This window comes from Lissotriton vulgaris, chromosome 12 (genome assembly GCF_964263255.1).
Source record: "Lissotriton vulgaris chromosome 12, aLisVul1.2, whole genome shotgun sequence".
Taxonomy (NCBI): domain Eukaryota; kingdom Metazoa; phylum Chordata; class Amphibia; order Caudata; family Salamandridae; genus Lissotriton; species Lissotriton vulgaris.
This window is the reverse complement of record NC_141700.1, coordinates 656,003,600-656,017,877: the sequence shown is the minus strand read 5'-3', so window position 1 is coordinate 656,017,877 and position 14,278 is coordinate 656,003,600. Positions and strand designations below refer to the sequence as shown.

Genomic DNA, 14,278 nt, shown 5'->3' with positions numbered 1-14,278 from the left:
GGAAGGGTATACTCAGATGTGAGTCCCTAGCTCATTGCACCATCAGGATTCAAGCAAGCCGGGCCGAAGACGGCTGAAATGCCAGAAACCGGTCCCCGGTAGCTTGCTTCCTTCCCAGTATAAGAATTGGCTTGGTAGTTTGGTCTGCCCTGTTCCCATGATGCACTGGGCCAGGGTCAGACTAATTTGCATATAGCCAAGTTCTGAGCTGGGATGGTGCAGTGAGCTAAAAAACGGTGATGGATCAAGCCCTGATCTTTGGACTGGGTAAGAGTGGTCTGCTTAATTCAGACACTCTGTTCATCACCACCCACTTTTCTGAATCATTTTTGTCCACCATAAGCGTGGAAGGGTATACTCAGATGTGAGTCCCTAGCTCATTGCACCATCAGGATTCAAGCAAGCCGGGCCGAAGACGGCTGAAATGCCAGAAACCGGTCCCCGGTAGCTTGTTTCCTTCCCAGTATAAGAATTGGCTTGGTAGTTTGGTCTGCCCTGTTCCCATGATGCACTGGGCCAGGGTCAGACTAATTTGCATATAGCCAAGTTCTGAGCTGGGATGGTGCAGTGAGCTAAAAAACGGTGATGGATCAAGCCCTGATCTTTGGACTGGGTAAGAGTGGTCTGCTTAATTCAGACACTCTGTTCATCACCACCCACTTTTCTGAATCATTTTTGTCCACCATAAGCGTGGAAGGGTATACTCAGATGTGAGTCCCTAGCTCATTGCACCATCAGGATTCAAGCAAGCCGGGCCGAAGACGGCTGAAATGCCAGAAACCGGTCCCCGGTAGCTTGTTTCCTTCCCAGTATAAGAATTGGCTTGGTAGTTTGGTCTGCCCTGTTCCCATGATGCACTGGGCCAGGGTCAGACTAATTTGCATATAGCCAAGTTCTGAGCTGGGATGGTGCAGTGAGCTAAAAAACGGTGATGGATCAAGCCCTGATCTTTGGACTGGGTAAGAGTGGTCTGCTTAATTCAGACACTCTGTTCATCACCACCCACTTTTCTGAATCATAAAATGAAGGTTCGGCGCCATAAAGGGAGCACATCTGAGCCGAAAACCCTTCATGCAGAAACTTCCCGCTGCAACACTCCTGCCATGTCAGAGAGAGAGAGAGAGAGAGAGAGGGGTTCTGCGCCAGCTGTTCCCTGATACAGATCCACTGGATGGGTGCATGTTAGGTATCCTCAGTTTTCAATTGCACTTAAACACACTTCATACCCAGGAGAGGGAGAATGCGTTCATTGATGTTCTCACGCGCTACCCGAAGGAGTACTCCTCCAGGCCCCACATTTGTCAGTACATTCCATTTTCAAGCATGCTGGCACCTTTTATAGATGTGGGGGGTTAGGGGCTAGAGCTGGTGACTTGGGGGCGAGGATGTGGCCCAACAACAAAGCTGCCGACCCCTTAGAGCTGTGAAACCTTGTTCAAGCCTCGTCATTTGCTCCTTCGCTTGCTGGACACATCACTTATTCTCCCCGTGCCAACCAAAAATGAATGTGTCCTTGTGTAACGTAACTGATGTAAGCGCTCCAATACCTTCGGGTCGAGTTCGCGGCTTTGCGCTATATAAAACCGCAAAAATACAAACTGCAGAATCAGGCTCGAATCCTCGTCAGTATCGCCATGAAGACAATTGGAATGAATAAGGCAACATGGTGGCTTGCTTGTCAATCTGTATAGTGCTAACAGGAGGATCCAAGCGCAGCGCATCAGGAAAGCCCCAGGAAGTAGTAAGGAGAAACGAAGAAACACCTGCAGTGTGCATATGAACATCGGAAAAGCATTTAATTACAGCCAATGCCTTGATAGATACTAGTTAATGACTCTCGCATTCACTAGATAAGCTTTATTAGGGAATACTATCCCACATTTAGTCGATGAGATCTGAAGTACTTGTTAAATGTCGCAAGCACAATTTTAAGGATTTTAGGATGCCCAGGCACAAAATATTTTGTCGTTGCTGTTCGGACCAACATTGAATTTTATTACTCATTTTCTACTAATTCATGCCCAGGATGCGAGCAAAACAGTATTCACTTTTTCAGGTGCCCCTTGGAAGATGGAGTCCCTGGGCAACTGCTCTCTGTTCCCATGCCTTACTTAAAACATCTCTGCGTTTGGTAGTTTTTCAACTTTACTTGCTGCCAATGCATCGTAAAACATTACCTGCAATGCAGGGAAAACAAGTAGCCTTGCAATACATAAGTGCTACCACATAGATGGCACGATTGTGCAAACAAAAAGTTGTTAATCTGCACCATGAGTTTTACACCATCAGGCGGCTGGAGATTTAAGGCTTTTGCCAAATCACAACACTTTCCTGAAGTACCGTGCAAAATACGTCAAGTCGCAGGTAATCCCATCCTGAAAGGGAATTTATTGCTGCCATTGACAAGAGTAAATGACTATTTCAAGAGTGAGAAGGGGTGAGAGGATTTTGAGAAAAAATACCCTCAAACGTTAAATAAACAAATGCATACCACATGTTAATAAAACAACCGTAATCTCCCCCCGAAAAACATTAAGTTAATGCCACTAGTACTAAATGCATTCCACGTGCAAACGAAAGGCATGCATTAGTTAAAAAAAAAATTGTTGGGAAAAAAACTCTGCACAGTTTGGCTCCTGCAGCCTCAGTAACGGCGCTGCTATCATGTTACACAGAGCGGCCGATAACTTTGCGGTCCATTAAATAAAGATGTAACAAATGCGTTTGACTTTAAAGTGGCGGGCGGAAGCAGGGATGCCAGGAAGCAAACAGGTAAGGGCTATGCGCCGGGACGATAACTGGGGCGAATCGGGAAGAGAAGGGGACAGTTTTAAAGAACAGCGAGAACTAAGGGAAAACAAGTTGTTAAACAATGCACAAGCTTTTCGCTCTGAAAAATACAGAACTACAATATAAATGCTTTATGTATATGTTAAAAGCCAGTGTATTGTATTATCTTCCTATTAAATACTGAAAATAAGCCATTTATGGCTTGTGGTTTGAACTAAACAGCAGCTTTTTATTGAGAATTGGCAGCGGAGCAGATTACATTGTTTTTGGTTGCACGCTGCAACCTTTTAAAACAGGGTAGATGCAGAAAAGTGAGCAGTGAATCAGTTGTGCGTAGGAGAAGAGGAGATTTGGGGAAATTAGAAAGGAAAAGTCCCACATGAGCGGATACATACGCGATAATTGGGAGATGAGAGAGAATAAGAGAAAACGGAATGGTAAAGAAAAAAAAATGATTTAAAAAAGCTGTGGCATTGCGCAGAGGGGGGCGGGGGAGAGCATTCCTTTGAAGTCCGAAGCTCTCGGCATTGCTGTGGCGGGTCTGATGCGACAAATGGTGGTTTGTGACGTGGCTAGTGTGGCGGGTGGGGGTGCGGGGGAGCAGAAGGGATTCCTTTGAAGTCTGATGCTTCTGATGCCTGGCTCGGGGAGCAAATGGGCGCGAGGCTGATGGGTTTGACGTGCACACGCGTCTCACAAGAGTGCATCACATGAACTGGACGTAATCCGCACTTGGTAGAGATTTTGTTTTGCCTACTATATACTCGCCTATTTATCCCTGTGGGATATAATAGGCGAAATGGCGAGACCTAAAAAACTAGTGCTCGTGACCGAGTAATTAAAGGAGGCCGTGTCCCTCCACAAGTAAAAGATCCAATCCCGGTAGGTGGGACCAAAAGAGGACAGGGTGGCAACCCTCAGTGTAATGATTGCCTCCGGTGCAATCATTACACTGTGTTTTGCCTAATCTATAACGCAAACGATGCACACAAATCAAAAATGGAGGCAGAGCAGCGACACAACTTCTGAATCTTAATGATTCAATGAAGCCCTCAGCATGGCAAGAGCAGCGCTTGCGCTGCTCATGCCAGGCCGAGACCTAAGAAGGAATAAGGTTGAGTGAAAGCAATACATCCGAGGAGGGAAGGAGCAACGCAGATGGGTGATATTTGTGGAGACGGAGGAAGGAGCAAGGAAACTCATGCACATTCATGGTATGTTGAAATAAAGAAAGGAAAATTATGCTTACCTGCGAGCAGTTGTAGTGCTGTAAACTCGCATGTTCTGCATTCTCCTGACATCTACTGACGGGCCAACTTGTTTTTCTTCGCACAACACCTTTAGTGACTCCTCCCTTGCAGCAAGACACGAGCCTCACAGCTCAGGTTGTTTTCCACTCAGTAAGAGAATAGTTTAAGTGGACAGCAATGTCTAAGACTGTGTGTGCTGTGCGCTCTAAAGGGAGAGAAAACATCTGTGACCATCACTGGCTTCCGGGGAGGAGGATGGGCACATGTGAATCTACAGCACTATACGATACGAACAGATAGTTACAGGTTAAGCAGCATTTTCTGTTCGAAACATCTGTGGCTGTCCATACACTTGCTCTGTATTGATGGTAAAGCAGTGCCTATTCAAGAGGTGGAGGGTACTGAGCAGATGAGGCTGATAGTTGTAATAGAATTCCTATGATAGCTCGGCCAAATAAAGCTCTTGACGGACTAGAAAATCCGCACAATTGTGCTTGGCGAACTTGTGTGGAGTTCACCAAGTGGCAGTCTTGCAGATATCCGCTAAAGGGATGTTACCCAGCTATCTAGCTAGGACATCCTTTTTGAGTGTGGAGTGGGCCCTAGGGGACGTGGCCTTAGAATAGCAAGTCTGGATACACTTGACAGAGCTGACTCACTTATGAAAAGATTTGGTTCTATCAATGTAAAACATGGGTACCATCTTTCCATTTAGGATGAGAAGGGCCATCGGGTTGTGGGAAGGCGACGGGCAGCTCAGTGGTTTGGTTCATGTGGTCTGCAAATTCATACTCCACTCCCGGCAATGCTCTGCCAACAGGTGAATGTTGTTGTGTGTTGCCCAGTGCCAGATCTCATTAGCCAGAGCAGACAGCAGGGGGAATGGGTTCCCATCGCTTCTGGAAGTAATACATGGCTGTTATGTTCTTGTCTTTATGAGGACTGTTTTGCCCCAAATGAGTTTAAACAAGTCTCTACGGGCTAAATGAAGGGCTAGCAGTACCAGGTAGCTGATGTGGTACCCCTGTTAGTGAGGGGTCAAAAGCCTGTATTATATATAGGGCACTCTGTCCTTGTTTGCGCCATGGTGCTCCTTTAAGCAGGTGCACCAGGCGCGAAGAGGGACAACGCAACCTGTTACAAGGAATGTGCTCAGTGAAATACGGAGCCGCTGCATCACATCTGTTCCGTGTTTCTCTGCAGGCAGCAACCTGCTCTTTAGGAAGCGGTTAGAGAGCCCCCAGTAGGCGGGTTGTCTGTGAGTCATTGCACCCACCTGCAGGGGGATGTCTTGAAGTTCCATGGGAAAAAGCTGACAAACTAAATAACATGTTTTTAAAAAAAGTGGGGTACTGAAGAAGTTTTAACCATAATACAGGAGAAGGATTGGTAGGAAAACATCATCAAACTTGAAATGTCTGAGGTACAGGCATAGAAACATTTAATAAAAGTAGTATTAAGAAGCTTCACAAAGTGCTTCTTGGCTGGAATGTGAAATTAAATTGCCAGGCTAGACCGCAGTTGATCCACTGTAGGTAAGCCCATTGGTCTACACCTTCAAGCGTGGGTTATCTTCCTATTGCATCAATGACACCTGCAGTGGTGTAGATGTACGATATGAAGGTGTTTCCTTCAGACTCAACATCATCATCATTCACTTGAGAAGGGACTACTGTTATTTTGCGACCCAACGTATCCTCTACTTGGAACTTTATAATGTCCACTGCCCAGCCAGGTATCCTAGATATTGTATCTATATTATGTTTGATATACAGTGGACGTTTTGTTATGTATCATATACCTTGTATCAACGATAGGATGATTATACGATCATTGTCTATCAGTGAACTTTATGCTATTTACCTTGTTTCTATGTAACTAAGACACTTACCCTGTAAAGCGCTCTGATACCCGCAAGGGTCTGGTTTGCACTGTATAAAACTCTCAAAATAAAAAAAAAATAAAAAAAATCATGAACTTTAAATAAAAGTTTGAGCGTTATGCCCATTATTCAGTTTTCTTTTTTAACGTGCCCTGTGAAAAATTCGGGGAAGGCTGCCAGAATCTGTGCAGTGAGACAGACGAGCAACACATATTTCACAAACACAAATAAATCTTGTCTCTTTAAAAATCGTTTTAGCTTTATTATGAGAAAATACACTTTGGGTGACTGGGTGGAACATAGACAGAAACAGCAGTCGCTCCTGAAGTGGAGTACATGGTAAGGAGGCCTGGATCCAAAGAGCTGGTGACATCAATCCAGGTCCTGGTAGCTAGTCATACGGGTCACACAAACATTCTTATTAGTCTCTTATTGGAAGGAAACAGGGAGCTCCAGTAGTCAGGTGTCAGAAGGACATCAAGCACTGTGATTTTCTTTATATTTAACTTCTTGTAATTTTACAACATAAAAAAGCAAAAACTAAATGCAAAGTGAAAAACACAGGGCTGCATGAACTAACCACACAAGATACGACTTTAAATCTCTGCAAGAAGGCAGAGTGGAGAAAGACTAACAAAGACACAAACGTCTTACAGGCATTTCAGGGATGAAATGAATTGCTGGGCTAGTATGGTCATTTTGTGCATCTTCTACAACACGTCACAAGTGGGGAGACCAAGCCTTCTGTTCATAGTGATGTCAAATTGGCATATGGCGTACCCAAGAGTAGGGTTACACTTATGTAAATATAGCAAGCAAAACATAATCAGAAGGCTGGGTAATCACACTTGGTCGTCACATTTCATTGAGGATGCTATTTGTCCCAGTCAAGCGCTGTCCCTGGTCCTTCCGCTGTCCCTGGTCCTTCCGTAGTACATCAAATAAAATGGTTACTACGCCATTAGGGCTATAAAGCAGGGCCTACCAGTACTAAAAAAAGATGTAGATTTTCTTGAGAAATCCCATGTCACGACTGCTAATTCACACAGTGATTAAAGTTAGCCTTAAAAAACCCAGGGTGCAGGAGACAAGCAACTTCTCTTCACACAGAACTGGTTATTACGGAGTCTATCTCTTCCCGGCAACACTGGATTTTTTTCCTATGTATTATTTCTCTTTAGAGGATAACTCATGAGCCATGTTGGTGTTAATGTGCAGAGCTGATGACAAGAACCAAAGAGTAAAAGAAATGCCTGAGGCAGGTACTACACTAAAGAGGGATAGAGCTTTATACAAACTCTACACCTACTGGATTAACAGATGACCTTACTGTTTTATTAAGAGATGCAGCTTTTTTTAATTGAACATATATGAGGACCGATGAAGTTCAAAAGAGAAGTTTTGAACGAAATGCATTGGCTGGATCTTCTTTGTATATTTATGGACATCAAGTGAAGAAGGAATAAAAAAAAAAGATTTCTTACAGATATCGCATTGAGGTTTTTTGGATTAGAACAATTCCCTGAGGGCACCTTTCCACTTGTGGTATCTATTTGCTTCTGCTGGACAGTGGTACCAAAAAATGGCGGGTACCGGAACAGTAGTGCGCGGGCCTCTGATTTGTTGAAACGTGAAGTGAGGTGTAGTACTTCTGGTCCGCTGCCGTTCCAATATTTCGTGTGACGTTTGAATAAGATATTATTTGCCTGCTCAGTGCTTGCAGTCCCAAAGTGTGCAGCGCCATATTAGCAATGACAGGAGACATGAGGACACAAGATTAGCATGCTACGTCCTCTGTGCTCGGTGCTACAACCTCTGTGCTCGGTGCTACAACCTCTGTGCTCGGTTGTTGATCAGAATGGGTCTGCTCTTCATAGAAAGTCTGCGCCATGGCATGAGCTACCTTGAACACCTTCTTCTCCTTGGCATCTGAACCCATGTTAGACCGTGCCAATTTAATCCAGCACTGCTCTGTCCGAGCCACATAGTCCTTGTACTTCTCACTAGGCTGGACTGAAGGATGCTCCTCCTCATCTTCTGGGGTGCAGAAATGGAAAAACAGAGGAGACAGCAGAGTTTAAATATACTGGCCAATCACTTAACTGTCTACATATCACTGTGTTTAAGAGTAATACCGTGCAACAAGCCAATTATGCTAGAAGTTCTACACACTTCCCTAGCGCGTTAGCACACCTATACTCTACTCGCATACCAACAATAGTCACATCTCTCTAGCTCCAGGCTTGATTCTCAAGTCGACATCAACAACAAAAGAGTGTTCCTGTTCTGTTTAAGGTGGGAAAAGGCACAGAGCACAAGGAACCAACAAAGCCCATTTGGTTTGTTAAGAAAGCCCTCACTCACCGACCTGGTCGGTGACTTGCTTCATCATCGGGCCCCACCGGATGTGACCGAATGCCACCCCGGTGTGCTGCAACGCCAGAATTACTGCGGAGCTGGTTTTGTGAGGGTGGGAGGGCTATGTGAAAATTTACGTGAATAGTGTGAAGTGGTGAGTTAAAATTGCCTTGTATGCATCAAAAAATTCATTTAATCAAAGATCATCAAGGACAAGGTTAAAAAATGTGATGGTGAGTAAGGCCAACTAATTGGATGGTCTACTCCCACTAGCATTAAGTGACAACGTGAATGGTCAACATGAACATGTTTCAGCCGGTGTGGTATAATTAACCTGGCATTCGTCAGGACCTAGAGTGTAAACCTCGGCGGTATGGGCACTCTAAGGCCCACCCAACCAGAGGACTTGAAAGTGAAAAAGTCTGTGAAGTGCAAAAAAAAGGGGGGGGGGGGCTTCACCACCCGAGGGCAGGACGCACACACCTCCGGTCTCTAGAATTTAGAGACAAAAATTAAGAGCACCTGCGGGGATTAAAAAAAAACAGACAAACAAAACAAGACAAACAAACAATTAGAATTTTTGTCGATAGATTAGCCGATTCAAGCTAGTTACTTGTGCTCAAGGTGCCAGGGTGCACAACTCATACCTAATAGCAGAGGTGCGTGGCTCTGCCTGTGGCTGAGACTAAATGGTAGGTAGTATAGCTTTATGCAGTGACACTCTCATGGTAGATTGCCAAATTGCAGAATCTAACTGTGCGAGTGCGCAGGGAGGGAAATAGGTGAAAAAGGAGGCGAATGGCAGTGAGGACATTCAGGCATCACTAAATCACTCTGCGATCAATGGGCCAAATGGCCGGTGACCATTCAGCAAAAAAGACAACGGAAGAGGTGAGAAAAGGTAAGTTCTCACTTCACAAGGGATGAAAATCCACCCCATAGACCGCGGGAGGGAGGGGACGGCGCATTTGGCACATCCTGAAAGGAAAGCACAAAATGGGAAAGAAAGAGGGACAAAACACAGTCAGCAAGCAGCAACAGTACTTAGCTTAAATGGTCCTTTGCACCCAGAGTAGTACTCACGCCCACGGCGCCCGTCTCCTGTAGGTACGCCTATGCAGCCCTCGGAACCGGGTCTCGTCGATCCGGGTTTAGAGAGTGTGGGCGGTTTTATGAGCCTCGGGTGAAACTTCCCGCGTCCGCGCTTCCGGGAAGGGAAGCGTGCGTACTGCGCATGCGTGAGAACAGCGGGAGAAGAGTAGAGCGTGAACCTCTTAGGGTAGAGGATACTCACTTCCGAAAGGGAAGGGCTGACTATCGCGCATGCGTGCCTGATCGGCGGTCCTGGCCAAAGCAATAGGACTTGGAATTGGTGGTTGATGCGCATGCGCGGGAGTTTGGACCAATGCGGGGAGATGTAAACAACGTGGAGTTTGTTATGGTGCGCATTGGAAGCCGAAATACCCATATGATTGAGATAAGGAATAGGCAGACTTGGCCCATGGGATAGAATTACAATCAAAAGGGATAAAGATATCCCAGATGAGATGAGATTAGAATGAGGGAGGTGATGAATACTCATCTTTTGGGTTTGACTTCTATTAGTCAGATACTTGTGGGACACAATCACCATAGACACCAGGAGTTTTCCGGAACAGCTACGGGTCAGGGGATTTTTGATTTACTTGAGGACAGAGCCCCAAGGTATATCGTCATTGAGGCCATTGATATGAGTGCCCAGGCGGTATACCCAACGTTGTTCCTTTTCAAACAATCTCTCAGCAATGTTGGTGCCCCCAGGGATTTGTTCAATCACAGTCCATTTTAGGTCGTTGGTGGTGTGATTAGTTTGTAAAAAGTGGTCACTCATTTTTGTCGTCGATTTTTTGCACCTAATGTTACTTCTATGCTCACATATCCTTTGTTTAATTTTTCTGGTTGTCATGCCCACATACCGGAGTGAGCATGGGCATGTGACAAGGTACACAACATTTATGGAGTTGCAATTAGTATGTGCTTTTTGCCACCATGTTTTTCCGGGTTCAAGGGTCAAAGATTTGGTGGGGGCTGTCAGGTGACAGACAGAACAGTTTGAGCAGGGGAAATGGCCTGTGACTTTGGGTAGGTTCCATGCATCAGTGACACTCCTCACCGGGGTTGAGGGTAGTTCTTTGGGTCTGGTGTGGACCAAGGCATCTTTGAGGCTGTGCCCTTTCCTAAAAGAAAACAGTGGTTTCTGCCAATCCTTCTTGTTGCTTGTGATGATTTTCCAATTCTTGTTTATTGATTTTTTCATTAGATTGGATAATGCACTGTAGGTGGTTGCACAAGTCAAGGGAGTTTCCGTTGTTGTTTTTATGATTGGTTCTAGGAGGGCTTCCCGTGGTTGGTTCCGTGCCCGTTTAAAACCTTTGTTGAGAAGGTGACTTGGGTAACCTCTTTGTGCCAGCTTGGTCGTTAGGTCAGTCGATTGACGTTTAAAATCATCTATATTGCTACAGTTCCGTCGGATTCGTAAATATTGTCCGTAAGGGAGATTCTCCCTTAACGGGCGAGGGTGGAAGCTGGAGAACTGTAACAAGTTGTTTTTGGCTGTGGCTTTATAGTGGGTCTTGGTAGTCAGAGTTGTCCCACTATTCATGATTACCACATCAAGAAACACCACCTCCGTGGTGCTCACTGTATGGGTAAATTTCAAATACCTGTTGAGGGTGTTAATCCAGCAGAGGAATTCCATTAGACGTTCCATGCTGCCCTTCCAGATGAGCAGCACGTCATCAATTGATTCTCAAGTCAACAGTGCATTCTTCATCTCACTACTACATAGTTTCCAACTTTACCTGGTTCACGAGCCACCTCGCCTCCAGCAACTTGCTCAAACCGGTACAATCTGACTTTCACCAACCCCATCAAGTCGTCACCAACCCCATCAAAATAGTCCTCAATCATGTAGCTACCTTTTTTGCTCCGCTCATTACAACCGCCTCTCCTCTACCCTTGTACTACTTGAGCTCTCCACTGCTTTCTACACTGGACAATCATGTTCTGCTAACTCCCCTCTTCTCTCCCTAAGAATTCCAGACCCAGGTATTGGTATCCTGTTGCTACTCTATCTTGTTAGAGACCTCCATGCCACATGGCACTTTCCAAAGATTCATCCTATCCTGATGCCTACTATCCCTTATATATCATCTTACTTAGTAACATGATCTCATCTTTTGGCATATCTTACCATCTGTATGGCAATTACAGACAATTACTTTACTTCTTTTTCTCCATCACACCGCACTATCCGGCAAAAAACTTTTTCACTCAGCAGTCAGACACCAGATGGCTCTCTTGAACCATTCAAAAACAGAGATGACAAACTTGTCTTACTTTTTATGTCCAATCCTATAGATCTTGTCCCAGAAACAGTTTTTCTCCCTCAGTGAGGAATCTTGTCACCCAGGCCTACCATATGCTTCAGGTCCTTCAAATCCTACACTGTCTCCTCTTATGTTCCTACTATTAAGAAGGACGATGCATACCCACCAGCAAAAACTTACTGCCAAAACTCTCAGTGCTCCTTCTCCCCTATCACCAAATTCTTCGATAACACTTTTCAATCTTCCTGAACAGACACATTACATTTTAGAGGCATCAAGCAAATTGAGACTCAACCTAGCACAGGGTACACTACAATCTTATTACCTTTGCATTCAAAGCCTTCATGGCACATCACAATTCCACTTCTTTCATCTCCAAATTTAATCACACGCTGGCTTATACTCTATGTTCCTCCTACCAAAATGCTGTCACTGTTCTAAGGCCACTTCACGCTACCTCAAAGCATTGGCTCGTGTACCCTATCGATCCAAGCTCTCTCCCCTTTAGCTCCAAGCCTCCCCAAAACTCCCTTAGTTCAAGCGTGCCCTGAAGAGCCAGCTTTCTGATCTCGAAAATGCTGTCAACTGATCCCGCAACACCTTCACACACCAATATCTGCTTATGTAAATCTGGTTTAAACATTCCCAATCCTAACTCTATATGTAATCACCTTATCTACAACTCTTATTAAGTACCACGATGTCACATGGTAAACCACTTCTGGCAAAGGGGCAAATTCACACTGAATACAACTTATATTTCCCATTTTCACACCCCAGCTCTATTTCTCTCTAGCACTCATCTAATATGAATGTACTAACCTCATTTTAAAGTAGCAAACAACCCCCTGCATCTCACAATAATGTGAATCTTAGCTAATGCGCCCCATATCACACTACTATTCCCCACCTCACACTGGCACAACAAGGCTCCCAATCTCACACTGACGCACATAGCTTTTTCATCTTACATTAGCACAGAAAGATTTCTAATCTTTCTCAGGAGCACAACCTCCAATACCACACACTAGGCAAATAATGCTTTTAATATGATAATAGCACACACAGTTGCATCTCATTAAATCTGATGCTCCCACTTCCATCAACACTTCCCATTTCACGAAAGCACAACATGTTACAATGATGGACAATATTAAACACGAAAGACAAGTCGAAGAGATTCAGCAGGATGACCCTCATTTGGATGGCCCAAGAGTATCATTTCAGAGCAGGTTTACAAAGTACTATAAAAGGTTCACATCTGACTGTGCGTACTTGCCCAGCTACACGTGATCTGCTCACTAGCCTTTCAATAACCCATGAAAGGACTGGCTCTTGCATACAGAAGGAGGATGTGAACTGGGTCCTAGAAGTTGAATACCCAAAGCTTTCTTGGGGGAAAAGGGCACAATAAATCCATAAACGTGGTGTTTTTCCTTTAAATCTGGACATAAATAACACACAAAGCACCAGACGTTCTTTAATCCCTCATGTATGTGTGGAATCTCGAAGGCAATGAGCGCTTGTGTTGCCTTCTTCCTAGCTAAATGGATTTTACACCCTTTTCTACTACAACTGCCAATACTACTATTCCTGCAATTGAATCCCTAGGGATAGACTTAAGTAAGCTACTCATTACTAAACAGTCTTGCTTGCAATACTTCTATTTAATGAACTCGCATTTTAGCAAGACCCTCTATTTTTATGTGGCTTCTCCAAGACAGGTGGAGCACCTGAAGATGAAAATGAGCTCCCACAACTGTCAAGTGGTTATGGGATAAAAGGGGGGTTTGAATAACACTACACCACCCATCCATACAATGTGGACTGATCTACGGACGTACCCACGGATTCAATGTGTTCCCTAAGAATGAGTCAAACTGTTACAAAGTTTCTGTACAGGACCAGCAGGTTTATGTAGACTTATGGGTTTCCTAAAGTTTAGGACAAATTTGAACTCTTTTCTAGGCCAGCTGCTTCCCTGTATTGTATTGCAATTGCACTTGTATAACGCTTACTACCGGGCTATTTTTATGTCACGTGGGCACCCACCTTTGAGACTCCACTATGCGTTACTATTATTATTAATTGAGTTCGTAAAGCGCCTGGTTACACTGTACTAGTGTGTCCCCGCGCTGTAGGACGGCTAAGTCAAAGCCACTCTGCTGCTTATTCTGCCCAACTGGCCATATCCACGTCCAGCCCTAATCTTTGGGAAACAAGTAAGTTTTCAGCTCTTTGCGGAATGCCAACTCAGACTTCTCCAGCCGGAGCCTCAGAGGGAGTCTATTCCACTGTCAAGCTGCCAGGACACGAAAGGAATGCCCACCCATTCTTATTCTGCTAAATTTCGGAACCTGAACCAACCCCGTCCCACTAGATCTCAATTGACTGGTCGGGTGGTACGGGATAAGCAGGTTGTGAAGGCAAGTTGGTCCTTTCCCCTGTAAGATGTGGTGGCCGACACAGAGGGCTTTGAATGTCACCCGTTCCTTGATTGGAAGCCAGTGCAATGCTTTCAGTGCTCTCTTTGAAGAGGCTCTTTTAGGCGGCATCAGGACCAGGCGGGCCGCCACATTTTGTATGTGCTGCAACCTCAGAGTGCATTTAGCACTGGCTCCTAAATATAG

General features: G+C 44.9%; 1 protein-coding gene across 2 annotated transcripts in view; it reads right to left on the bottom strand.

Moving 5' to 3' along the window:
* Positions 1-6,156: 6,156 nt before the first annotated feature.
* The window catches only part of LOC147677947 (kelch domain-containing protein 4-like), a 73,000-nt gene continuing 64,878 nt past the window's right edge, over positions 6,157-14,278 (bottom strand). The window contains exon 5 of one of the 2 annotated variants that reach the window (XM_086945826.1): positions 6,157-7,959. In XM_086945826.1, the coding sequence (XP_086801952.1) occupies positions 7,700-7,959 (260 nt within the window). In that variant the 3' untranslated portion in view covers positions 6,157-7,699. The remainder of the gene's footprint in view (positions 7,960-14,278) is intronic. The other variant, XM_086945827.1, reaches the window with a different exon arrangement.